This window comes from Rhinolophus sinicus, chromosome 6 (genome assembly GCF_057876585.1).
Source record: "Rhinolophus sinicus isolate RSI-liver-muscle chromosome 6, RSI-T2T, whole genome shotgun sequence".
In the NCBI taxonomy this organism is placed as follows: Eukaryota; Metazoa; Chordata; class Mammalia; order Chiroptera; family Rhinolophidae; genus Rhinolophus; species Rhinolophus sinicus.
The window spans coordinates 28499560-28527452 of NC_142506.1; the positions used below are offsets into that span (position 1 = coordinate 28499560).

The 27893-nt window shown below is 38.1% G+C and overlaps 1 protein-coding gene across 1 annotated transcript in view; it reads right to left on the bottom strand.

The window, feature by feature from the left end:
• ATP6V1C1 (ATPase H+ transporting V1 subunit C1) overlaps nucleotides 1-22834 on the bottom strand; it is a 35543-nt gene extending 12709 nt beyond the window's left edge. Inside the window, exons 1-4 of the mRNA XM_019711780.3 lie at nucleotides 22668-22834; nucleotides 7907-8075; nucleotides 6585-6652; nucleotides 1705-1790 (exon numbers count right to left, since the gene is read on the bottom strand). Coding sequence (XP_019567339.1) covers nucleotides 1705-1790; nucleotides 6585-6652; nucleotides 7907-8038 — 286 coding nt within the window. The 5' untranslated portion in view covers nucleotides 8039-8075; nucleotides 22668-22834. The remainder of the gene's footprint in view (nucleotides 1-1704; nucleotides 1791-6584; nucleotides 6653-7906; nucleotides 8076-22667) is intronic.
• Between the last annotated feature and the right edge of the window lie 5059 nt (nucleotides 22835-27893).

A 27893-nucleotide genomic window follows, 5' to 3' on the forward strand; every position in this document is an offset into this window, starting at 1 on the left:
TTACCCCTCACGTCTGATGGGATCAAGGTCAGGAAATACAAATGTCAAGCAGAGCTAACTGGCAAAAGTAATTCACATCAAAATGTCTTTCTCTTCTCAACTTCTACCTACATAATACCAACAAGTCAACAACACAGGTCATATTTCCAAAAGCAATTTTAGATGCACTGCCCTCCTCAATTGTCAACCCCCATTCTACCAACTGATTGCCCTAGTTCATCAAACACTTTGAAGATCAGTAAAGGCACCCTAAATTAACATCGACCTTCCATCCTTCTGCCCCAAAGACAAATTAACAGGAACAGTAAACAATTAGATTAGGAGCATTATTATAACAAGGAGCAAAAATAAATTACTATTTTTCTTTTACTAATTAAGTATTTATTGAGCATGTATTATTTGCAAGAAGTAATGATTAGAGAAACACTGGATTTAAAATACTGTTACTTTTGAGAGTTTAGCCTAAGTACTCCTTATTGCTGCCTCAGTATCTATTTTGTATGGCCAAGTGGCCTGCAGGGGCTTAGAAATTACACCAGCCCCTCCCTCAACAACAGCCCTAAGTAATAGCCTAGGAAGTCACAAGTAAATATAACTCCCCCTGATATCACCCTTGTGATAAGCACTCTCCCTCACTGCCCAGGGCCTTCCGTTTGTGTACCCCTTAGATAAGACACTCCAGAAATTACCAAAACCCCACTCTCTTTGGTTTAAATTGACCAATCTGGGCTAAGCCTAGGAACCCCAAAGCATTCCACTCACAGACCCTAGTAAAGGCATGTGCCCTAGTTCTCCCTCCACCTCTCTCCACATGGCCCCACCTCCTCCAGGACCTGTGAGTAATAAACTTCTCTATTTCACTTTCCCTCAAGCTCTTTTGTTGGAACTGTGGCTCACCATCTTATGACATCCCCATCCCATGACACCCTGGGGCTCTACTTAACAAATGTTAATTTAACAAAGTTAAAATAGTGATCTTATCATAGTAGGCAATACAGGATAGAATGGAAGGAAAGGGTTATTTTATATTATAATGACATATTACTAAAGATCAGCCTAATTTTAAATGAAGCAAATGCTAAAGTGATGTTCCATAAGAAAACCACAAATGCAAGTACAAAAGACAGCAGTGATGTCAAAGCCATCTTTACAAAGCCGTTATTATACAGAGCAAACGTGATGTAAATATTAGTTTCTAGCTAGAGAGGTCAGAAGTAGACTATTCTATAGGTACTAAGGTAAAGAAATGTAATATTCAGATTTGAGGGGAGGCATTACTCTGCAATAAAATTAATAATTTCTGTTTGAAGGCTTTAGCAGCTGAATGCTATTAAATAAAAATCTAGAGAAGACAGCAAGTATTCAACTGGAACAATGCTAAGACACATAACTTGGAAAAACACTTGTAAATGTGAATTCACAAATAGATCCCAGAAAGAACTATGGTAAATCCTTATAATACTGCTTTTGGAAGGACCTGACATCCATTATCATAAGCTATATTATACGTAAGATTGTCTTACATGAGATTGTGTTTCAGAGGACAGGATGTAACTAGCAGAAATTCAGTAACAATTAATTTTAATGGCCTTCTATTGTATTTAATGTCCTTATCTATAGATGCGTTTTGCAGTACTTTTTGTTTTTATAGCTAAGTCATTCACTTTATAGAAGTCAATATCAAATCATGAAACATTCGCTTACCTCCATTGGCCAACAGATTCTCCTGAACTTTATCTTTACTATCCTCCAATACGTCAGCCATATATTGAGCTACTTTCTTAACCACCCTTGGGAGAAAAAAAAAATCATTTTCAGGAAAAAGACCTAAATTTCATGCTATACAATGAACACATTACATAAAGACATGAATTTGACTACATATGTTCCCATTGCACATATCTATATAATATAGAAAAGTGGGTATTAACGTCTATAAATAATATTTTAAAGATAAAATGGACAAAAATTTTGTTTTACGCAAAACAAAACTGAGTAAAGTATTAAAGAGACTACATGAAATATGTTTATTAGTCTGGAAAAAAAGTAGTGAGAAGCCATCTATAAATATCCATGTACTACAAGCTGAAAAACTGGGCGATAGATCTGACTGCAAGGACCAAGAAGAAAGGCGGAGGCAGGGAGCTAGCATTCATCGATTACGTACTTTCACTTAGGATGAAAGGGATCCAACAGGCCACAGGACACAAGCAACAGTAACGATGAAGAATGAGGTCCTACATCATTTATTCATTATTGTTTTATTGGACATCGACTCTTTGCAAGGAGCAATCCCATATAGGAAACCACAGTGCCAAAACTACTGAGTCACCTAGCTATAGGTGTCACCTTGTTGATCCCTTTATTTTATAAGTAAAGACACCAGGTATAAAGAGAATAAGAGACTTAGTCGCAAAGTCACAGAGCCCCAAAGACAATGGCATATCTGTGATGTCTTGATTCTAGAGTCTGGTGTTTTTCCCCCATTCTGTGTGTGTGTGCTTCTAGGCCCTGGGTGGGATTCAAAAATATACAAGACAAAATCACTAGCTTCACACTGCTTAAAGTTGAATTGGAGAGCTACCAAAAAATAGAAATGACTAAATACAAGGCAAACTTTGGTTAAGTACCAGCTGAGATTACCAGGGTACAGGCAGAGGCGCATACAGGAAAAAGGGATCACTTCCAGCCACTGTAATCAAGAAAGCATCATGGCTCATGAGCAGGGCCAAGGAGGACAGAAATGGTTTTAAAAGGATGATTAGACAGGAAGAAATTATATTCTTGCCACAGGGCATGATGAGTCAAGCTCGGGAGAGGTAGAAAAGCAACTGGCAGTCAGAGAATAATGAGGGCCCATACTGCCCAGAGCATCGTGCTGAAGAGAAGGGGATGTAGGCTGGGGCCAGACTGCAGACAGATAGCCTCTGACGTCAGACTTTAGAGAGAAGTGTAACATGGTAGAACAGGGCTTCAGACAATCACTCTGATGACTGCATGCTCAGTGGCAGGGAGGGTAAACTGGAAGACGAATTAAGAAACTCCTGCAACAATTAAAAAAATAAAAGAAAAAAGGAAACTCCTGCAACATCAACCAGGAAGGATCAGACAAAACAACTGAAGGGCTAAATTTGAATGACAATCCTATACTGAATGACCTCAACTCTAAGAAAGTGGAACAATGTCACAAAAAATGCAAGCCATAAGTCTTCAACATGCTTAACTTGGGATTTGTACATACACTTGGCTGCGTCTCCAAAATTCACCTATTCCTTCAAACCATTATTCCCATGTAACTTGACGAACATCTTGTAAACAGAACCATTTGCTACGGACATTCAAAAATGTGCAAATGTTTACCACAGAAAAGGTTGAGAGTGCAGTTGATGTCAAATCTATAAATTTAACATTGACTCAGAACGTCATAATCTCCCTCTGTATCTCCACAAGCCTATCTACGTGCAAGTACCCATGGTCACCTTAAAAAAAATCTGCTCTAATGATTAGATGACTGAAAAAGTATAAACTACCATTTATTCCACATAGTACAATGTTCAGACTTTAAAAACTAAAACATTTACATCACTAAGCTACCATCTGTCAATTCTACCAAGGTCTAACAACCACATGAGTTTTAAATTCCTCACATCTTAAAGGAAGACTGATGAAGACAAGATTGCATAACAGTGCAGAAAAGAACAGCTGACGAACTGCACAGGTTACTTTCAATTCTACTAATTAAATGAACTACATTTGCCCTAAATACTTTCCAGACTCCTTCCCTAAAATGTGACCAAAAATACTTTCCAGATTCCTTCCCTAAAAAATGTAACCAAACTTTAAACTACATTCAGGACATTCCACTGACCATTTAAAGAAAGACCTATAAAGCCATCGAGGTAATTAATGAGGATCCAAATAAGTGTTAATAATTATGTTCTCAGGAACCACCCTTTTCAATGTCTTTTTGGTTGTCATGACCTGAAAATGTGATGAGGTAAATGGGACTGTAGGAAAGACAATCAGCTCAGGGATGGCAACCACAAAAAGTTTCCTCAAACTCTTTTAATTAAAAACCTATACTCAAGAAACCAAGAGATGATTCTTACCACCAATTAGTTCTTAGAGAATATCATCAATAATTACTTTCACATTTGCTCTATATAAATGCATGGAATTATTAACCTTAAAGTAATTTGTTATTTTTCTTTCATCCTCTGTTTTCCATTCTTATTGCCAAGTGCCTGGTCTTAGCTGAGGCTTTTAATCTCTTTTTCCTAATCTACTGTAAAACTATCTCCTAGCCAGCCGTTCTGGCTCAAGTATTAAAGACCATCAGTACATCTTCACATCTGTTTATATTTCCTTATTACATATTGTTAAGTTAAAAAATCTCTCTGCGAAATCTCAGACTCTATTACCAGAGCCATTGCATTTTGGTGGTTCTATCAATTCAGAAAAGCGTAACAGCATAAATGGGAAACCCTTCTGTACGAATTACGGGAGTAAGTACCCTACTATTCAGGCCTGTTCCCTTAAAGCTTTAACCAAGGTACATTTCTAAGATTCTCCAAAATTCTGTATTTTACAGATCATACCTATTTAATGCCCTAAGTAGTTAAAAGCTCTCCATTTTGGTACACTAATTAACCAAAATGCAGAAAGTTAGCAAGGATTCCATACCCAACTTCAGCTAAAATACACAGTAACTGTATTTCAAAAGTGACTAAAACTGAAGCTTAGAAAAATTCTAACAGAACTGAATTCTGAAGACAAACGTATAACCATCTTCAAATAAATGGCATACCACCCTATTTTCACGAATTGAAGACTTACAACATTGTTAGGATGGCAATACACCCCAAATTGATCTACAGATTCAACACAATCCCCATCAAAATTCCAGCTGACTTCTTTGCCAAAATTTGACACAATGATCCCAAAATTCATATGGAAATGAAAGAAACCAGAGTAGGCAAAAAAATCTTGAAAAACAAAGTTGGAGAACTCACACTTCTCGATTTCACTTACTATAAAGCTAAAATAATCAAGACAATGTAGCACTAGCATAAAAACAGAACTATGGGATAAAAAGAACTATGGACTAGACTGAGTCCAGAAATAAACGCTCACATTTATGTTCAAACTGATTTTTGGCAAGGGTCCCAAGACAATTCAATGGAGAATAGTCTTTTCAACAAATGGTGCTGGGACAACTGGCTATTCACACGCAAAGGAATGAAGCTGGATTCCTACCTCATACCACAGACAAAAAATAACTCACATCAAAGACCTAAATGTAAAAGCTAAAACTATAAAACTCTTAGAAGAAAATATAAAACTGTGTGACCTTGGATTGGTATAAAAACTACAAGCAAGAAAAATAAACTGGACACCAAAATTAAATACTTGTGCTGCAAAGTACACTGTCAAGAAAGTGAAGACAAATCACAGAATGGGAGAAAATATTTACAAGTCATCTGATAAGTATCTAGAATATGTAAAGAACTATTACAACTCAATAAAAAAAGCAAATTAAAAAATGGGCAAAGGATCCAAAATAGACATTTCTCCGAAGAAGGAACACAAATAGCCAATAAACACATGAAAATAATGCTCAACACATCATCAGCCATCAGGAAAACAGAAGTAAAAAACACAATAAAATACTACATACCCGCTAGGATGGTTATAATAAAAAAGATGGATAGTAACAAGCATGGTCAAGAATGTGGAGAAATTAGAACTTTCACACACTGCTAATGGGACTGTAAAATGGTCCAGGTGTAAAATGGTCTGGCAGTTCTTCAAAATGCTAATAACAGTGTTACCTTATGACCCAGCAATTCCACTCCTAGGTTCATATCCATGAGAAATGAAAACAAAAACTTATACACAAATAATTCATAGTAGCTAATGAATTATTCATTCTAGCCAAAAAGTAGAAATACATAGTAGTATTCATTCTAGCCAAAAAGTAGAAATAGCCTAACTGTCCATCAACTGATGAGTAGATTAATAAAACGTAGTATATCTACACAATGGAATATTATTTGGTAATAAAAAGCGATTAAGTATTGATATATGCTACAACATGGCTGAACCTTGAAAACATTATGTTAAGGAAAAGAAGCCAGTCACAAGAGACCACATATTGCATGATTCCAACGAGATGTCCAGAATAAGCGAATCTATAGTGTCAGAAAGCAGATTAATTAATGAGCTGTCGGGAGCAGGGAGTAACAGCTAATAGGAACAGGATGGTGGGTAGGGGTAATGAAAATATACAAATGTTGATTGTGGCTGCACAACTCTCTGAATATACTAAAAATCACTGATTTGCACATTTTAAATAGGTGAATTGCATGGTATGCAAATTATAGCTCAATAAAAATTGTATTTTCACACTTCAAACAGGTGTATTTTATTGTATATAAATTGTATCTTCATAAAGTTGATTACAAAGAAAAAAGAATCATCACTTTCTAAAACCATTCCAATAAGCAGAATATACAGGTGATGATAAAGCTAGTGTTCAGGCAGCCTGATACTCTTGCCCTAGTCTGTGCATGGAAGTACATTACCCTTCTACAAATGCATCCAGTTTAGCCAGTTCATCCGACAAACCAACCAAGACATCTAGTGTGCCAACCTAGAAGGGAAGTATAGCATTTTGTTACTTAGGTTTCATCTTTTTTATTTTTATTTTTTTTACAAGATGATACAACATCTTGATTTGAAGGGCCCATAAATCTTAAGTTCTCTATTTTTTATTTCATAATGTGCACGTGTGGTTAAAACATGTTTGCCAGACATTTCAAAGCTATTTATATGTACAAAATAATCCTCTAATTCGTGGGTACAACCACCATTTAAAATGTGAAGGTTCTGTAATGGCAGGCCTGTGCTGCCCAGTGACGGTGAATCATTTGAAGCCATGCTTTACAAAAGCAGCTCTTAACAGGGGTCCATGACTGTGCATCAGAGAGCCTGTAATTGAAGCTCTATGCAAAACTGTATGTGTGTCAGGGCAGGGAATGGGGTCAGTGGAACTGTGGCGGCTATGTGTGATGTCGGAGGGGTGGTAGATTGGGCAGGGGGGTTCTCACTTCATGAGGGGTGTAAATGTCTAACTAGTACATTGTTTTGTACACCTGAAACTAATAACAACAAAAAAAACTGTGTGTAAGCGAGCATGTTTGGGAAGAAATGTCCACAGTCCATATCGGTCTCTCGAAGGAATTCATAACTCCCCAAATACTAAGAACCAATAATTTTAAGTATTTCTTACATAAATGAGTGCTGTGTATAACTGCCTCGCTTAGTTAACCAGCAAAATATAAATATCATGATCTTTTCCTTCTTTACAAAAGTTCAACTGATTACTGGCAGTCTGCTTCACTTTGGGGCTGCTAGGTTACTGATCATTAATAAATGTTAAGTAGATTAACTAGATTAAATAATTAGGTTAGATCTGCCAAGTATGGTTAAAGAGGTACAATAGTAAAACATTTATATTAGTGAGCATTATATGAATTTAATAACAGAAAAATGGATTCACTGTGATATTTAGGAATATATATTATTAAGCTTTTTCACTTCTTAAAATCATTAATTGTGAATGTAATATATCTTTTCGTAAGATTTCTCACTGCAATTAAATTACAATTTAAAAAAGCACAAAAGTTTAGAAAAAAAATTTTGTTTTGGCGTTTACTTCTAAAATCTCAATTTCCTCATTATCTAAAATCTGAAAATCGGAAAGAACAAGATAGGTTTTAAATTATGCCAATGGCTAGAGAAGAAACCTGGATATCTAATTTCTAACCAGAAAGTAAGCAGAGACACAACTGTTCTGCCTTTCATGATGAACTCACATACATTATTTTGCACAGTGCAGTTTTACCTTTAAATCAGGAATGTTGAACTTGGAAGTAACGGCAAGATTATTGTTCTTTGTAGTTGCCGCATGCAATTTCTCCCATGTTTGCTGACATGTTTTCTCCCCAGGAGCAGATATAAGCCAGAACTCAGTCATATTTGTCAACAGGAATTTCTTCCAAAATCAAGACGTTCTGAAATATAAAATAAAACAAAAAAATAATTTAATATTAAATTTGTTTCTAAAGTATTTCACAGTCACAGGATAAATGATAAGTATAAGCTGTTTCAAAACTAATCTAACACTGACATATGATCCCAAGGAAAGTCAAATTTACTTACCTGGAAGTAAATCCATATTAAGTGGTAAAAGGTGATTTATTTATGATACTATGAAAAAGAGATGATAAAGATCTAATACATGCAGTACCTAATTTTTTTTTTTGAAAAATTACAAAACATCCTAAAATGGGAATTATTCAGGAAATTAGACTACTCAAGATACCAACTACCAATACTTTCATTCCACAAAAATCAGAGTCATTAATTTATAGGTTTATCTTAAACTTTAAACATAAACCAAATCAGAAAAAAAAAAAAAAAGATGCATAACTTTTACCTTTGAGAAAGAATTGACTCAATACATTTGAATATTAGCCACCAAATAAATTGGCAACATCTGGTGTAGCAAATCTTACAAGATTAGCCAAATTGGTGGTTAATTTTAATCCATATTCAACCTAAGGGAATTTCCTTAAATCCCTGGCATATACACACTAAGCTACCATCAAACATTTACAAATTTGCCAAAAAAAAAAAGTCTTGCCAATCAGCCTCGTGTTTAAAAATATGACCTTTGTGGCAAGGGGGAATACAACACTAATAGAGCTGAGTGAGAGAGAGGCTATGGCTCTTCTTTTCCAAAGATTTCCATTAAGACATAACCAACGCCCTTCTATAGTGTCTCCCTCTCTCTCCCACCCCGTCCCACACACATGAAGAAAAAGTCCAGAGCCAAATTTATTCCGAATCTAAGTATTTAAAGCACACAAACCCAAAACTAACTCATAAAAACGAAAATACAACAGTATCATTATTTCCACTTTAATATGCCTTCATTAGAACAAACTAAATACTATAAGCTTTCTACTACCACTGCTTGTTTAACCTGTCCTGAAACTTGGAGTCTATTTTAGATAGAAGATAACTATTTTACAAAGTTGTCTGCATAATAAAATCAGATAATGAACTTTATAAAGAACTTGATAAATTTAAACATTCTTTAAAATGTAAATCATAATGGAGTTTTCTAATTTCAGAAGCCCACTGTAATTAAAGTAATCCTACCTAGTCAGTACACAACTGACGGTGAATTTAACATAGATGCCATTCTATATATTTGTGATTTCTTTTCTTGAACTTCAGTTTATAGCACATCTACCATATACCAGGTACTGCTCTAAATGTTTTATGCATTATCTCGGTCTTCCCAACACCTCTATGAGACGTATATCATCCTCCCCATTTACAATAAGAAACAAAGTCAGAAGTTACATTGGTATAAATTTAGACAGTGATGTTAAATGAGTATCTCAAAAATTGTACTCTAAGATGATTTTTCCACCCATACTCATAAAAATTGCACTAAGAGCTACATTCAAATGGTCAACAAACTAAACGTAGACTTGTTAGTGATGGCTAGACCAGGAAAAAGCACTCAGTCTGGCCAGAGAGCTGTACAGCCTAACTGGCCATCCCAGGATGGAAGCCACTTAAAGCTCCAAGTTCTAAGGAGGCTATCCAAAGATAAGCTTTGATTTGAAAGCAAAAGCAAAAACAAAATCCTCACTAGCCTACATGAGAAATTTCAAATGTTAAACTTACAAGTTACATAATTCTATCCATATTCTTTTCCAACCTGATTTTTTTCACTCAACCTATTTTTAGAATTAATCACAATGATTCACATAGATATACTTCATTTTAAATGCTATATGGTACTCTATGACCAAACTAAAATTTATTATCCATTTTCCTCTGGAAGGATATTTATATTGTTTCACATTTTTGCTATTATAAACAAGTCTGCCGTGAACAACTTTGTAACACATATCTGCTTTTGTGAAAGAGTTTCACCAGGACAGACAGGAGTAAAACAGCTGAACTGAGAGTATGATAATGTGGTAGACTGTCTTCAAAGATAGACACAAGTCTTCCCATGCTCCTATGCAATGTGACTGCCACTCCCACCACCAAAAGGTGGGGTTTATTCGCCTTCACCTTGAATCTGCACTGGCCTTGTGATTTGCTCTGACCAACAAAACACATGGAAGCCATACTCTGTGGGCCCAGCCCTCAAGATGCCCTGCAACTTCTACTTTCTTTGATGGCTACCCTCACACCACCATGGAAGCAAGCCAGTCTAGCCTACAGTAAGATAAGAGACCACATGGCAGAGAAATGACAACACTGTAGCTGACAACCAGCATAAACTGCCAAACATGTGAGTGAGGCCATCTTGAAACTTCCGGTCCAGCCAACGACCTGGCTGAATGCAGCCCCACCAATGAGTACAGGAGAAACAAGCAGAAGAACCACCAAGGCAACCCACAGAGCCAAGAGAAACAAAAAAAAAATCACTGTTTTAGGCACTCGATTTATGTTTCATGAGATAATTGACCAAGACCATCATCAACTCTATTGGGTATTCTCAAACTGTTCTCCAAAGCAGCCATCAACAAAAGTTCCCACATAATATACGTTGGTCATAATGATATACTTACAGAAAGTACAAAAACATGCATAGGGAAAAGGGTCTTTAGCTGTATATGTAAAATTTTATTTCCTTAAAAAAATATCTGGGCAAATGTGGCAAAATGTTAATTCCTGTTAAATCTGAGTAGTGGGTACGTGGATGAATGTCTGTTAATCTGAAATATTTTAACTTTTCCTGTATAATGGAAATATTTCAAAATTAAGTATTTTAAAACCTGATACAAGAATGTAACTTACGATAAATAAAAAAGAACAATGCTTAGCAAATTTATTTAAAAAATAGATTTTAGTGAACTTTCAAATGGAATGGCCAGAGACTAGTCTAGTTACCAAATTAATCCTCCAAACACAACTTTTCTGTTTTAACTCTAGTGGAAATGCTTTCTAATCTGTTTATATCTCTCGTTATGACCAAGTATAACATATTGAACACAAACGTTTTTGATGTTTCAGGATTTTTTTACTAAATATTTTCAGGTCAATAACAACTCTAATTGTGTCATGTTGCAAAGGTAAGAGCTTGGGCTGTACCTGTACTAACACCAGAATCTATCAAAGTTGCTTTTTAACTGAAATTCAAATTCCTAATGAAATGATGTGGGTCTATCTCCTGCTTTCCTATCATCCCGCTCAGGTTCTCCACTGCGGGGGGGGGGGGGGGGGGGGGGAGGTGTGGTTACCTCACCTAAGCTGCTGTAACACTTGCTACATTTTCACTTTCTTTTGACCACTTTGGCCTTGGCTGTTTCCTTCTCTCTGGTCTCCTCCACCTAATAAGCCTGCACTTATCAAATCTAGTTTTCTTTGGCCCAAACACCAATCGCAGGACTACCTTACCTGAAACTTTAAATTCTCAGTTGAACGCAGTAACATCTTTAAACCTCTTTTAATAATCCAGATTTTCTAAGTCATAGCCGTTTTGGAAAGTTGAGATTTTATTGCAATTATTTATATAAGTGCTTCTGTTAAACAAAACATATTTGATGACACACTGACACATTTTATACCTCCTCTCTCCCCAAAAATGGCAACTGATGAAATCAGTTGTTAAGTTCTTCCTGATGATACTGTTAAATTATCTAAACTGCAGCTTCTTCAAAGACTGTAATAATATGAGCTATTACAGTAGATGTCACTATCATACCATCTAGAGTTCTAGGAAATCTTTTTCATCCTATAGGTTTCCAAAGGATTTTAAGAAATTAGAAAGAGGACCCCATTTTCTTATCTATAAATACTTGTCCTACCCTACTTCACTGAGCTTTTATCAGAATCAAATGAAATAATGTCATAATTCTAAACAACAGTCCAGAAATGTTTAGGAAAATTATAGAAAGTTCTCTAATTCCATCTTTTAACGGGAGCCCTCTCTAGAGCCTGTTTGGAGATAAGGATGACATCTTCTATGTTTGGTACTGTCTTACACACTTCTCATATGTTATCTTAATTCTCATGCCAGCCCTGTAAGCTAGGTAGTACTGCTCAGAGAGGTTAGTAATTTATCAAGGTCACACAACTTGCAGATGGGGTTCAATTCTCATTGTATTTGACAGTAAAGGTTGTGTTCTTTTTATTGTCATGCTAGGAAAAGAGAATGTTCTGCACCCAAGCGGACCTGAGCTCTATTTGAAGAGAGATCCACACATAACCTAAACCCTTTCACCCTATGTTTGATTCCCGGCACAGTGAATTCTGCTAGATAAAGAGATCTGGGCTTTCTTTCCCTTTTCTTTTCATCCAGGATCATCACTGTTTCTGAAACAGCATCAACCAGCATCCAAAACTATCCTATCTCCTAGAAGAAACCATGATTCCTCCAAACAGAAAAGCAAAATTTTTTCTTTGTTTTAAATGAGAGATTCAAGAGACCTGGAGATCAAGAACAGAAACTCTGGAGTTTCACAAGTTAAAACCTTGACTCTATCCCCTTCCTAGTTTCCTCATCTGTAAAGTGTAATATTACAAATCTCTTCACAGAGCTACTGGAAGGAGTTAATAAAATGATGCACTTCCATCTTCTCCTTTCCATTCAGCCTCCCTTCCGGGGGGGGGGGGGGGGGGGGTGACTGTATTAGCTGCTGCCCCAACCCATTCTACCTCTGAAGGATCTTCCCAGTATCCCAGGTGGGAAATATCTTGTTTACTTAATATCTTACAAATGCCACTATTATGCACTTATCACACTAGTCTCTCTCTCTTTTTTTAAATTTTTTTTTTTTATAACATACTTTCGTCTCCACCATACTGAGAAATCCTGAAGGGCCAGAATCATATCTTCACTGAAGCCCTAAAAGCCAGCATACACAATTCCTGCCAAAAGGAGGAAATTAATAAAGGCTTGTTTTATGAATAAATCAAATGTAATTATAACTATGACTGAATTAATCAAAAAGTATGATTAGAGGAAAAAATAAAGGCCAAGAAAAATATTTAATCATTTTTTTTATTTAGAGTCATAAAACAAATCCTAATTTTAGAGTAGTTTATAAATTAAAAATTGGTAAAGTTGCCGATTACTAAGTGTTTGTCTTTTATTTTAAGGGTGAAAATAAAACATATAGTCAAAAATATAAAGAGAGGGCTTGAGAAAAGAAACTTACCTGTACTTTAGGCAAAGCCATGGCCTCAGTTCTTCCATCCCCTATAGTCAAAGTTATAGTCAAAACTATAGTCAAAACTATCAAAAGAGCCTGATGGGAAAGAGAAGCTACTTAAATATCTAAGGATAAATATAAGAACTGCAAATGATGACATCATCAATAAGTGTTTTGCAAAATCCCCGTTTTTTTTTTCTGTTTTTAAACAATGTCCACTGTTACCCTGTCACCTATGCAGGTCACATTAAAAAATTTCTCCTTGAAATTTTCCAACAATTTATCTTTGCAGATGAACACATATATATTTTGGTCTGAAAAGGAAATCCGTGTTGCTAAACACATTTCCCATCTTCTCTCAGCTGCACGGAAACAGAGTCATAATTGGTGTCCACTGGTTGTCATCTCACTAAGAACCTGGGTTCCTCCACCTCTTCTAACTACCTGAAATAATTTGTCTTCATACCTAATTATTTCCTTTTGTTTCATCTTGTATTTTGGAAGTCAGGCAAAAAATAGAGACAAACCATATGTGACACAAAAGTGAGATGATTAAAATGGCACACCAAGCAACGTGGAGCTCCTCAAGATTCACACCTCAGCCCCTCCACTACATGTATGTATAAGTGTGTATGGACGTACTAGCTTCTCTTTTGATGAGCTTATCTACACTCAAGGCGATTCCAGTCTAGATGCTGAACACGCTCCCAAGTATCTCCAGCTCAAGCCCCTCTGCCGCTTCTAAGGGCTGTACCCAACAAGTCTGCACAGCTGACTACAGTAGGACAGCTCCACTTGGGTGTCTCAAAAGTACCTAAAACCCCACATTTCTAGTCAAACTCATAATCTCTTCCCTCAAACCTGGCCAAACGCACTCCAGTGTTCCTTGAGTTAGTACAGGTGTACCCCTGAAACATTAGACAATTAGAATTGTCAAATGTCCTCAAGATAGCAGCACTAATACTTCCTGAGCGCTTCCTATCTACTGGCACCAGTCAAAACACTTCACATATATAAACTCATTTAGTACTTTTAAAACAACCCTATCAGAAGGGTAGTAGTTACAAATGAAGAAACCAAGGTACAGAAAGTGCTTCATATGTTATATGAGATATATAATATGTATCACATCATATACCATATGAGAGCATATACTGTATGTTAAAGATGTATTATATGCTCTTATAGCACTTTCTTTTTAGTATTTCCCTGAGGGACACTTTTTATTCTCTCTTCCAAATAAAATAACTGCCCATTAGGATTAGTGGAAACCCTGATAGTTTTGCTCAGAACTGTATCCTCAGCACCTGGCATAGAGGCTGGTATGTAAAACCTCAAAAAGTATTTGTTGAATATTCTTGAATGAATAAGTAACTGTGAGGATTAAATGACATAAAATACCTGGCTTATAATTGTTCAGCTCCCTTCACTTCCCCCTTATTTATCAAAATCAACTTTACTGAAATATAATTTATATACAATAAAAATGCAGTTTTATGAGTTACTGACATCTGTGTAATTACCCCCAAAACCAAGATGAAGAACCCTTCTGTCATCCCAAAACCTTCCCTCACACCCCGTCCCTCTCACTCCCTACCCCACTGCCAGCCCTGGGCAGATGCTAATCTGCTTTCTGTCACACTATAGGTTACTTCCGCCAGAGCTAGAATTTCATTGCAGTTTCATGCAAGCATACATTATGTACTCTTTTGTATCTGGCTTCTTTTGCTCAGCATGTCTTTGACATTTGTCCATGTTGAGCGTACTCTGTGTTATTGCTTAGTATTCCATTACATGAATGTACTAATGTGCTTATCCATTCATCTGTCGATGGACATTTGGATTGTTACTGGTTTGGGGCCATTAACAACAAAGGTGCTATGAACGTTCAACTACAAAGTTTTTGTAAAAATATTTTCATTTCTCTTGTATAAACATCTAGAAGTGGAATTTCTGAATTGACTAATTAGCATATATTTAACTTTATAAGAAGCTGCTAAACTGTTTTCCAAAGTAGTTATAACATTCTGTATTCCCATTAGCAAGTTCGTTTTACCACATGCTCATCAACACTTAGTTCTGTGACGTTTTCAATTCTCATGTTTAATTTATCAATTTTTTTCTTATAATACATGCTTTCTGTGGCATAAGAAAAATGTGCCGACCCCAAGGTCACAAGGATTTATCCTGCTTAGACTTCACTGAACTTCTTGAATCTATATTTATAGGTTTCTTCAAATTTGGAAAAATTGCATCCATTATTTTCTTTCCTTTTTTTTTTTTTTTCTAATTCTCTTTCCCTTCTTTTGAGAAAACAATCATGTTAAGCCACCTGATATTGTCCCACAGGTCAATGAGATGCTATTCATTTTTCAGTTGTTTTTCTCTCTCTGTGCTTCAGTTTGGATACTCTCTTGCTGTATCTTTTAGTTTGCTGACCTGTTCTTTGGACTTCTCTGCTATTCATTTCATGAAGTGAAATTTTCACTTTAGATGTATTTTTCAGATTTGTAAGTTCCATTTTTTAAACCTTCCATTTCCCTCCTCATTATGTTCATGTTTTCCGTTAAATCACTGGGCATGTCTATAATTTATAATGTTAAACTGTTGACCACTCGATGTTGTTGTCTCCCTTTTTAAGAATGTTGTACTTTGTTCTGACAGGTAGTCAAGTCACTTGAGGATCAGCATGATCCATTCAAGGCTTGTTTTTAAACTGTGTATGTGTCTAAGGCTTCACCCCGGGCTACGTTAGCTCTGGGCTACGTTAGCTCTACTACCAAGTTTCCCGGAAAATAAGAGCTAGCCAGGCCAAAAGACGCATTAGAGGTGATGGTCTGGCTAGCTCTTATTTTCCGGGAAACACGGTACCAAGGTCTGACCTTCTAGGGATGCTACTGAATGCCCCAGGTATTTAATAAAGGATTCAAACACCTCAGCCCTACAAGCCTGGAAATTGTTGTCGAAAGCGCTGTAGCAATTGTTTGCTGGCCCTTCTGCAGAGACCCCTATATAGATATCTGGTGTTTTGTTTTTTGTTTTCCTGTCTATCTAGTTCCCTCCTCTCTGCCAACATAACCTGCAAATTCTAACCAGATAAGCCCTCCCCAACTTCAGCCTCAACTCAGCAAGACCAACATGCTCTGCTTGCTTCCCCTTCTTAAACCATGGTGCGGAGAGTGACTTCGGCAGAAAGCCAGAGGGATTACAGAGCCCACTTCGTGTGTTTCCTATCTCTGTTTCTGTACTTCCTATTGTCCAATATCTGGAAGTAGTTTTTTTCCTATATTTTGTTCAGTTTTCTAGTTGTTCATGCTATCATATCAGTTATTCCATTTTGGCCAGAAAATGAAGTCCCATCTAGTTTTGTAGTATGGACTGTTCATGAGTTTTTGGTTGCTCATGAACATTAGTTTTGCTATCTAATTGCTCTGCTTGTTTCTATGTAGAGATTCCAGCACAACCTCCCAACCTCTCTCAGCCCCAATGTTTTAACATTACTCGTTTTCTAAACAGGAATAACAACAACAATATGAAAAACGTAACAAATTTAGGCTGAAAGACTACAGTATTATAACACTGCATTTGTGAAGAATGCAGACTACAATGAACATGTACTGCTCTGGTAATAAGGGGGAACAATGTTCCATTTCGTTAAAAATAAAAAGAACAGATGCAGCTTGAATAAACGTCCCACACATATGCACACATGTCATTAATTTGCAAATGTATGGCTTGCTATCATGATTGATAAAATATACATTCATTTAAAAGCATTAATAAATATATAATAACTTGCAATCATTAACATGTACTCAATCTAAAATTGTATTACATGAGAGCCCAAAAATTTTTTGTGATTAAAACAAGGGGGGAGGAATTTCTGAAAGGCAGTTTGTCAATATTTATCAAGAGCCAAAAAAATGTGCACACATTTTGGCTCAGCTTTTCCAACTTTAAGAAAGGAAACAAGGATATGTGTAGGTATAACATTAAATTATTTTTAAAAACTGTTAAAAATTACCTCCTGGGAGTGGGTTATGAATGCTTTCATTCTTTCTGTATATTTGTTTCTTAATTTTAAAATAATTAATACATGTAAAAACTATCCCCCAAAAAACCCACACTTTTTTAAAAAAGGTAGGGTGGTATCTTAACACTTGAAAATACTGAAAAGTTTAGAGACTATTAAATGGCATGGTAACAAAGAACCCTGGAGAGCGAATACAAAAGAGAAGGGCATAGCAGGTTAGTAGTAGCTATGTCTGAAGCTCGAGATCAAGGTTGGTAACAGCCTTTCCATCTCATCGCCAGAGAAAACCAAAATGCCAACCCCAGGAAGCACAATGCAATGCCCAGAGCACTGCACTGAGAATATGAAGACTTGGGATCGAATCCCAGTTCTGTATGTCACTGCCTGCATACATTTCATTTGTAAAACGAAGAGGACTGGATTATGATATCCAGGATCTTTCTCTGCTCCTATATTCCATGACTCTATACTGGGTGAGACCCAAGACTCTTTTTCTTCTGTTTTCTTCTTAAGTCCCTCAAGTAATTCAGATGATCGGTCAGGTGTCAGAACCACTGGACTAAAACAGGCATCTCCATGATTATATAGTGATTATACAGTAAATGTTACAAGAAATGGCAAATATACTTTAATAAGATGGCTAAATGTTGTATCATCATTATCAAGAATCACACACTACTGTTAGTCCTAACAGAAATGATTTTGTTCTATGGAGTTTAGAAACCGTAAATATACCAATCCACTTTTTACAGGCTTTCTGTGGAAGCTTACAAGATTAAAAAGTGAAAAGTAATATGATATGTGAAATCAAGTACACAGCAAAACAAAATCTGGGTAAACTCCTGCTCTGCTCAAGAATGCACAATTTATTTTAATTTATGAAGCACAGACTACAGAGGATTTTAAATGTTGGAAATTTTTTTGTAATTTCTGGTAAAGCTAGATAAACTGGTAGACATGCCAAGGAGGGCACTGGACACCTGTTACTGGAAGTAACCATGAGAAGCTTCTAAGCTCCCAGAGACTTCCTCTGCCACAGGCAACTCAGCAATGACCCAAGGGGCAAACAACTCCTTCCATGCCAGGGGATTCCCTGAGTCTACACTCATGGCTCCCAAAAAGTTACTTCCCTTTTCTTTCAGGCTGGTATTTTCGAATAGGGACTGGATCACAATACCATTTCTACTCAAAGGTGCTGATATCTCTAACACAATGTATTCTAGCCTGAAATTCATCAAGACTAAAAACATGCTAGTTTTCCTCAATACGTCACTCTAGTAAGCTTGAGATTGTTTACTGGTAACCACAACTTATTGAATATGTACTATGTAATAAGTACTTTAACATGCTAAGCAGTTTTGTACTTAGTTCCTCCAAAGATGTTCTCACTACTCCCACTTGCAGATGAGAGAACAGTTAAAGCAATACTTGCCCAAGGTCACACAGCTAGTGACTGCATCCATTTTACATGCTAGTTTATTTAAATACTACTCTTAACTTCTATATTCCCAACATCTAGGAGAGTGCCTGTCATTAACAAGCATTCAGCTATCTGTCCAACAAATAAATGATGGCACCACATGCAATGTTTTGCAACCAAATGGTACCTCTTTCCTACAAGAGGAGTTTGGAAATAAACATATGGGACCATTTTAGGTCGTCCCACAGTGAGGGTCACTATCAGGATTTAGTGGATGGGGGCTAAACAAGGGACGATTCTGTCCAAATGCCAATAGCACCCACAGAGAAACACTAAACTATAGGCTGGTTCATAAAAGAAACCTTTCATGGTAAAGTAATTCACCTGTTAATCAGCTTAATTTATGAGTAACTTCCTATTCATTAATAGTTTGCTCAAAAGATACATCAATCTCTTGTTATATGACATCATTTTTGCACTTACCTGGCATTTTATTTTCAAATACACACACACACACACACACACACACACACACACACACACCTCTTTTTAAATAGAGCTAACGTTCCATCTTTTATCCTCTGATGGAACCAAAGCACCTCTCATCCACTGCCCACCTGGCTCCTTTTTGAACTCAGTAAGTGTATAGAGTTACACAAAGATATACCATTAGAAGTAGATTTCCCACTAGAAAATAACTGTGCTTCATTATGAAGAATACAGATTGAAATTTCAAGTTTTAAGGATCACACGTGCCAAAAGGAAATTTTAGACTGCCCTGGTTCATTGCCTGAGCTCTCTTTCCAAGGGCACTCTACTATGTCTTAAAAACATCGATGAAATGGGAATCTAACATGAATTAGTTTACAACTGAAGTTGTATAAAAATCCACATCCAAAGGGTGAAAAGGGTTTTCTCTTACGGACAGATTGGAATATCGGCAAGAATAAAATGTAATTAGGAGGTACTTAGTCAAAACTGTATGTAGCTACCCTAAGCAGACTCAAGTTCAAAAGGAAGACTGACTGTTTAGGGACTGACAGACTACAAGGAGACCCTGTCGCAAAGGTTTATTTTGGCATTCCAGTTTTGCTCTTTGGCCAATGGAATTACTTCAAAAGTTGTGTGTGTGTGTGGGGGGGGGGAATCAGAGAATCAGATCTTCGAAGCTCAAGTTTCTTTTTAGGCTGTAAAAACTAATGTAAACGAGGCTCCTAAAAATAAAAAATGAGTATTTCCTGCCCAGTTTCAAAATCAGAATTACACTAACTACCTAGCTCTCAGCATTTACCTTAGTCAGATCCCGAGCACTGTTTCCTTAGGTTTTATCTAGTCCCTGTAAGACATACCAAGAGAGAAAAAGATCTGGGAGTGCTGAGACACAATCCTGAGGCTGAGTCTTCAGCACATTTGAGGCCTGTTTGTTGCCAAAAGAACTGTGATTGACAACCCGCATTTTCAGTTCACCTTTACTGCTCATTATAGCCTCCAGCTGAACTGTATACTGCATAGCTTTACCCAAGCTTACAGAAAAGCAGTTTTTAAAGCTCTGACCACCACTGCCAAAGCACCTGAGCCGTCCTACTAGAAAAAGTTCAGTAAAAGTCCTGAATCAATCATTACAATGCACTTCAAGAAACTCACCTTTCTCTCTAGATGTGATTGTGCTAAGTACTGTGTAGAGGAACATACGCCAGCAGTCAGAAGACTGTGAAAGTTAAGCCAGACTTAAATCACTTTATCTGTTTCACATTCCAAAGTCCTAGATAGGTTCCTATCTATACAATGAATAGCATTTTCATCTACTTACTCTCAAAGACCTGTGAGAACAAACATTAAAGGTAATCGAGTCCTACCTGTGACTAACTACTATTCAGTAAAACATATTCTACTATTCAATAAAAAAGGTATTCTGGAGTAGATGACATTACCAAAGGATAGTTTGGAAGGCCAAACAGATTTTTGCAAAGGAGTCTCCCATCAACCCCAAATTGATCCAACCTCCCCTGTGTATTTCTGGACTGCTTAGGGGGTAGTTATAACAACCCTCAGTGAAGGGTGCAACTATAATCTAATCATTCTTTCCCTTCCCCACCTTAGCCTCTCTAAAAGTGAGTATAGTTAAACATTCTCCTTAATTCCTTACGGAAGAAATAAGGTATCTTGCCTTCCAATGTTTCAGAGGCCCTTCAGCTTCCTACAGGAGACAGTTTAAACTGTTGTGCCATCTCTTGGTGGCATTACAACAATGCAATCTCCCCTCATTCACTTTTGCAGCCTTCAGATTCTCAACAAAATTTTATTTTCCAACTCACCTCTGACTCACTTCACTGCCTATAATCTTGATTGGCTTCCCTCTGCTTTTAGGAATAAAAGCCCTGCTGGGCCTGACCCCAGCCTTCCCCCACCTGCCTCCCTCACACAGCTCCCTCCCAATTCAGCCACGCTAGTCCTCCCACAACTTCTCAAAAACTTTATTCCTCCTCACATCTCAGGGCATTGACATATGCGGTTCCCTCCACCTGGAACGTTTTCACACACACCTTCACATCCTTGTCAGATGTCAGTTCAAAAGGCATATCCTCTGAAAAGCCTTCTTCGAACCTTCAGCAAAGGCCATGTCCTTTATAAACTATTTCACTCCACTGTTATTCCTTTGAAGCAAATTTCACACTTGCATAACTATTTATTAAAATCCATCTCCTCCGCTTGACTATAAGCTCTAGGAGCGAGACCCTGTTTTCTCAACCCTAGCACCAGCACAGTACCTAGTACATAGTTCAATACATATTAGTCAAATGAATAAGTAAATGAGTATCATTCAAGTCTTCATTACCTGAGCCCAACTTTATTTCCCACTTCCCTGCAATTCAAATCCACCGCCAACCTGGTCTTTTGGCTCCCCTGGAAGCACTCTTTCATCTTCAGGCCTTCAAATCCTGTGGTTTTCCAGGCCTAAAAAGTTCCCCCATTTCTTTCTACCTGTTCAAATCCCACTGGCTTGGCAAGACCCAACTCCAGTTATCTTTCCTCCACAACAGTTCTTGATAGTGCTAGTTCATACATCTGTGTCTGCTCCGTAACTTCAAAGCACTTAGAAGTCTCTTTTTGCTAATGACGTATAACCTCACTGTACTGCAATGTGTCGTGTGTGACTTATCTCCCCAACACTGGTGCAAGCTCCTAAGGCTGGACTGTCTACACCTCATTTCTCCACTCCCAGAGCAGTGCTAAGCAATGAGCACTCAACCAAGCGTTTGGTTTTTCCCTAACATACCAGATTTTTCCTCTGAAGAGAATACTGGCTTCCCCTTACTCCTGTTTCTCCGGTGATTCAATCTGCCTTTTGTGACTCTCCCCCTCAAGATCCTTTTCAGAGATTTCTTGCCTACCCTTCCCCATTCTAATAAAGAATGGTTTCAATTCTCTGGATCCTTGTTCTTCCCGTCTACAAGGATTCCGCGTCCTCTGTTGGGACCCTCTGCTTGCAAGGAGGGGCTTCTAGACCCTTTAAACTGCTGTCCCCTACACTCAAGCGCGTACACTCAGTGAAGGCTCTTGCGTTCGCTGTGAGCTCACACACACCATCCCAGGTCCTCATCTGGGCCACTGTCATCTTTCATCCCCCTCAATCAAGGGGGTGTGGATTCACGGTGACCCGACCCCCACACACACACACACAGCAAGGAGAAATGTCCCAGACCCGCAGTGTTTCTCCTTTCTGCCTTTGCCATTGAGAACCCCCTAAGCACTCTCCTTTTTCCTCCTTCCTCTTCTTATGAGACGGAACCTAGGCCCAAGACTGAGAAGAACCGATGCCGAGAAACCAGACACAGCCACCCAGCCATCTCCAAAGGCACAGCCTAGGCCCTCGCGCCCGCCCCCATCCCTCCCAGGCGGCGACCGCAGCGCAAGCTGCCGCCAGGCCGGAACTCCCCATCCCCGGTAGCCGCCGCTCACTGACCCAGGAAGGTGCCAGACGAGGAAGTGGCGGCTGTCACAGGTACTGAGGCACACAGCCCGGCAGACGTTAACGGCTCAGCGCTCCATCCATCCCGAACCTAAGCCCGGCCTGACGGCTTCCTCGACCCCAGCGCCCACGGAGCAAGTCACGTGCCAACAGAAGCAGTCAGCTGACCGCGGCGCGCGCCGCTCCGCCTACGTGCGCGCCACTGCGCAGCCGCAGCTACTGCCGCGACCTCCCAAGGAGGGCTGGGCTGCGAGGCTCCCGGGAAACCTGGGAGCCCCGGGAGTCCGGGCTGGCGGCCGCTGTTCCGCGGCGGGTGGGGCTTCACGCTTCTGCGGGTGTCTGCGCGGTGTCTCGTTCGCCCACTGTGAACGTCGCCGCCACCGTCCCTAACGTTATCCCACTCAGGTTTCTGCGGGTCAGAACTTCTCTCCAGCCCCTACTCAGGCTTTTCCACTAGGGGTTTTGTTCAGACAGCCCCGTTTTCTGAGTAATGTCCCTGCTCGTCCACTTCAGCTGATTGACGTTTTCCTTCCAGCCCACTTCAAGTTAATTCCATAAACGTCCATGGAGCATTTACTGTGCACTAGGCATTGTGCTAGTTTTTTTAGGGTTATTTATCAGAGCCAATCGTTCCTTGAGCATGTTACCTAGTTATGTTATCTAGTTCAGGGATATGTGTGGTGTACGGTAAACATAATAAACAGCTGAAATCACAAAATGGTAAACCAAGGGAGAAAGGAGAAAGCATAGCTTTTGGGAGTTGGGTAGCAAGCCGCTCTTCTGAACCCTGCGTATTTCATTGATTTGGGAAGGTAGGTAGTATTATTCTAATGTAAAACATAGTTTCAGAAATGGTAGAGAACTTTGTGATGTTCTAATTTAGTCCTTTTAGATTTACAGATGAGGAAAATGAAGAACCAGAGGTCAGCGTTTAGCACAAGGGAATAAATATATCTGGTTTTAAATCCCGGCCCCACCAGTGACTAGCTGTGTGACCTTAGGCATCTAAACTTCAGCTTCTTTACCTGTAAAATGGTGGTAATAATACATATCTTACAGAGTTACTGTGAGGATTAAATAAAGTATGTATTTAGCACAGTGTCTGGCACGTAGGAAACACCCAGTAAATGGTGGCCATTATTACAGTATATTATAGAACCCAGGTTTTCTGACCTATCCTTTCTGACCTATCCTTTTTTGCTCTTGAGTCCCTGCAGAAATTCACCAGAGAATTTCTTAGAGCCTTAGTATTAGGTTGGGCAGAGAGTAACAACCAACCAAACTGTCTCCAACCTGATGCTTTTCACCAATTTTGAATGAAGTTCAGGAAATTCTGACAACCAGTTCCATAACTCAGCTTTGGAAACTTGTCAGGAATTCTAAAGGCTTTATCTGGCATCATAAAATGGGCCTAAAGCCAAAATTTTGTTAGAAAGTCTGTCCAATCAAACTTTCTTCAATGATGGAAATGTTATTCTGTGCTGTCCAGATGGTACCCGCTAGCCTTATGTGGCTATTGAGCATTTGAAGTGTGGTTGGTGTGACTAAAGAACAAATTTTAAAATTTATTTCACTTTAATTAAAATTTAAATACCCACAGGGGGGCTAGCGGCAACTGCTTTGGACAGTGCGATTTTAAGGTCTGCCTTTGAAATCTTTGGGTTTCTTTATGCTTGTGTATGGCCTAAAACAGAATTTTCATCTCCGTTTTTTAATTTTTAAATTCAAGTGCATCTATTCCTGACACTTTACAATGTGTTAAACACCGTGTTATCCTGAGAGGCAGTATAATGTAGTGCTCAACAAATGTTAGCTCTAACTACTATTATGAGGCCGAGCACATCTCATTTGAAAATCTAGCAAGTATGTTTAATAGAAGCAGGGCATAATTGCTTTCTAATGGCTTCTAATAGTAAGAGAATGTGTTTTACACTTTTCCATGCTGTTCGTAAGACTATAATAGGTATCTAACTACGTATAACAGGCATGCCAGACCTTTTCTTCCATTTCTAACAATCTAAATACTCCCCATCTGGAAGCACCTTTTAAGCTTAAAGCACTGAAGAAATTGCATAGAGAAGACTTATTTTCTCAAGGGAAAAAGATAAATGTTTTAATTAAAGTGGGGAAAGTGTTTGAAACTGATAGCACAATAGGAATCAAAATTATTTTTCACCCCCCTCCAATATCAAAAATATGAGGTGTGATCAAACAATACAATGAATGTTTAAATTTTTAAAAAAATATTACGGTAAAAGACACATTGCCATTAATCCCCCTCAAAATACTCCCCCCCTCTTGCTTTGAACACACTTATCCCATCGTTTTTGCCACTTTCTGAAGCAGTTCTAGAAGTCCTCTTTTGTGAGTGTCTTTAGTTGTGCTGTCATGGCTGCCTCAATGTCCTGAATTATTTTGACTTTGGGGAAGAGCCAGAAGTCACATGGTGCCAGATCTGGTGAATAAAGTGGATGAGGATACACCATAATGTTTTTCGGGTTTTTTTGACAGAAACTACCGTATACCAGAAGTGATATGTGACACAGTACATTGTCATGATGGAGGATGATTTACGGTACACTTTAAAACACAACTTCTCTCAACCATAACTCATACCCAACTGACTGCAGTGAGCAAGTTGAAACTTGTCACACACTGTTATGAAGGTTCGATGTGACGCTTCCTATCTTCCTATTGAAGATCCCTGCCTCCATTGGATGGCACTCAGCAGCAGCATTCACCATACATTTTGATCACAACGAAAGGCTTCATGCCACACATTGCTTCTGGTATACGGCAATTTCTATTAAATAGAGGGGAGTTAAGGATGGGTGCAAATGGAAGGGATTAAGAAGTACAAATTGGTTATTATTCAGTAGTCATGGGGATGTAGGTTACAGCATAAAGAATATAGTCAATAATATTGTAATAACTAGGTATGATGCCAGGTGGGTACTAGATCTATCCACGTGATAGATGGGAATGGGGTCGGGGGCAGGCTGAAAAAGGTGAAGGCATTAAGAAATACAAACTGGTAGTTAATACAGTATGGGGAATATTATCAACAATGTTGTTCAGGGCGGCCAGATGGCTCAGTAGGTTAGAGCATGAGCTCTCAACAACAAGGTTGCCAGTTCAATTCCCACATGGGATGGTGGGCTGCGCCCCCCCCACACACACACACACACAACTACAGAATGAAAACGGCGACTGGAATTGGACCTGAATTGCGCCCTCTACCACTAGATTGAAGGACAACGACTTGGAGCTGATGGGCCCTGGAGAAACACACTGTTCCCCAATATTCCCCAATAAAAAAAAAATTAAAAAACAAAAACAATGTTGTAAAATTCATGTAAGGTACCAGATGGGCACTGGACTTATCAGCTGGACTTATCAGGGGGATCACATCATAGATTGTGTAGATGCCTGACCAATGTGCTATACACCTGTATACACCTGAAGCTGGAGTAGAATAATATTGAATGTCAACTATAACTAAATATATACTCGGTATCTGTAGTCACGGGATGTGGAGTACAACATAGGGAAGATAGTCGATGGAATTGTAATAGCTGTATAAGATGTCAGAGGGGTAATAGTTTGGGGGGTGAGTTATCATTTTATGAAGGGTTTAAATGTCTAACTATTACGTTGCTTTGTACACCTGAAACTAATAAAAAATAAATTAATTTTAAAAAATGTATGGTGTGTCCTCCTCCACCTTATTCACCAGATCTGGCACCTTGCGACGTCTGACTCTTCTCCTAAGTTAAAATGATTCAGAACATCAAAGCAGCCACAACAGCACAACTAAAGACACAGAAGAGGACTTCGGAACTGCTCCAGAAAGTGGCAAGAAAGATGGGATAAGTGTGTTCTAAGTGAGGAGGAGTATTTTGAGGGGGATTAATGGCAATGTGTCTTTCACTGTAACACATTTTTTTAAGTTTAAGCATTCATTATATTGTTTGATCACACCTCATATCTTGGAAGTCAGTACTGGTATTCCCTTAGAAAGGAAATGTCCTTGTTTAGGAAAATACCTTGATAAACTATTGGAATGGAAGATATACTGAGAGTTTAGGTAAATGGAGACAAAGAGACCACAAATGTAACTGTACTCGCTTCCAACAGAGATTGGAAAGGAATAGAAATTGGGGGAGGGGTGAAAACAGGCGCGGAAGGCATAGGGAAGTAAATGGAAGAGAGAAGAGAAAAAGGAAAGCAATATGATAAAAGTCTTATAAAAATAGGAGTGTTTAGAACTCCATTTGAGATTTGCTTCAATTGCTGTGATCTAAATACTTTGCCATCTGCCCAAAACTTTGTAAAGTCTCAGCTCAAATGCTTTATATGAGCTTTTGGGGAGATAGAAATTTATGCTATCTAGGTTACATAATATAAAGAGCTCAGACAAACTTATAAAAACAATAAAACCCCAACCCACCAATGAGCAAAAAGCACAACAATTGAGAAATGAAAAAATACCACCACTGACTAAAACATACGGGGAAATGTTTGCTCTCACTAATGCTCAAAAATATAAGGCAATATAAATATTTATAAATTATATAAATAATATATAAATATAAATAAGAGCTTATATTAGCAAAGATCTAAATATATCTATATCTATATCTATATCTATATCTATATCTATATCTATATCTATATCTATATCTATATGTATATATATATAAAACAGCCAATGTTAGTGAGAGTGTGATAAAATAGAGTCTCTTACATCGTTGTGGAAACGTAATTTGGTAGAACTTTTATGGTCAGCAATTTGACAGTATGGATGAGAAGTCTTAAAAAGGCTCGTTCCATTTGATCCACATTTGGGTGGAAATAATGGAAAAGATAGAAAAATATTTATGCAGAATATGTTCATTACCTCATAATGTCTGTTTTCATCATCAACATTTTCAACAACATTCATTAGAATTAGTTGCAGAACTAAGGCCCTGTGGAAGTCAAGTCAACCTGAAATGGTTTCAGGCTTGCATCTTGAATTTTTAGGGTTTAACATTCATGGTTAATGAATAGAATACACTAGACCAGTGGTCCTCAACCAGAGGACATTTGTCAATGTCTGGAGACATTTTGGCTTGTCACAACCTGTGGGGAGAGGGATGCTACTGGCATCTAGTGGGTAGAAACCAGGGATACTGCTAAACATCCTGCAATACCCAGGACAGCCCCCCACAACAAAGA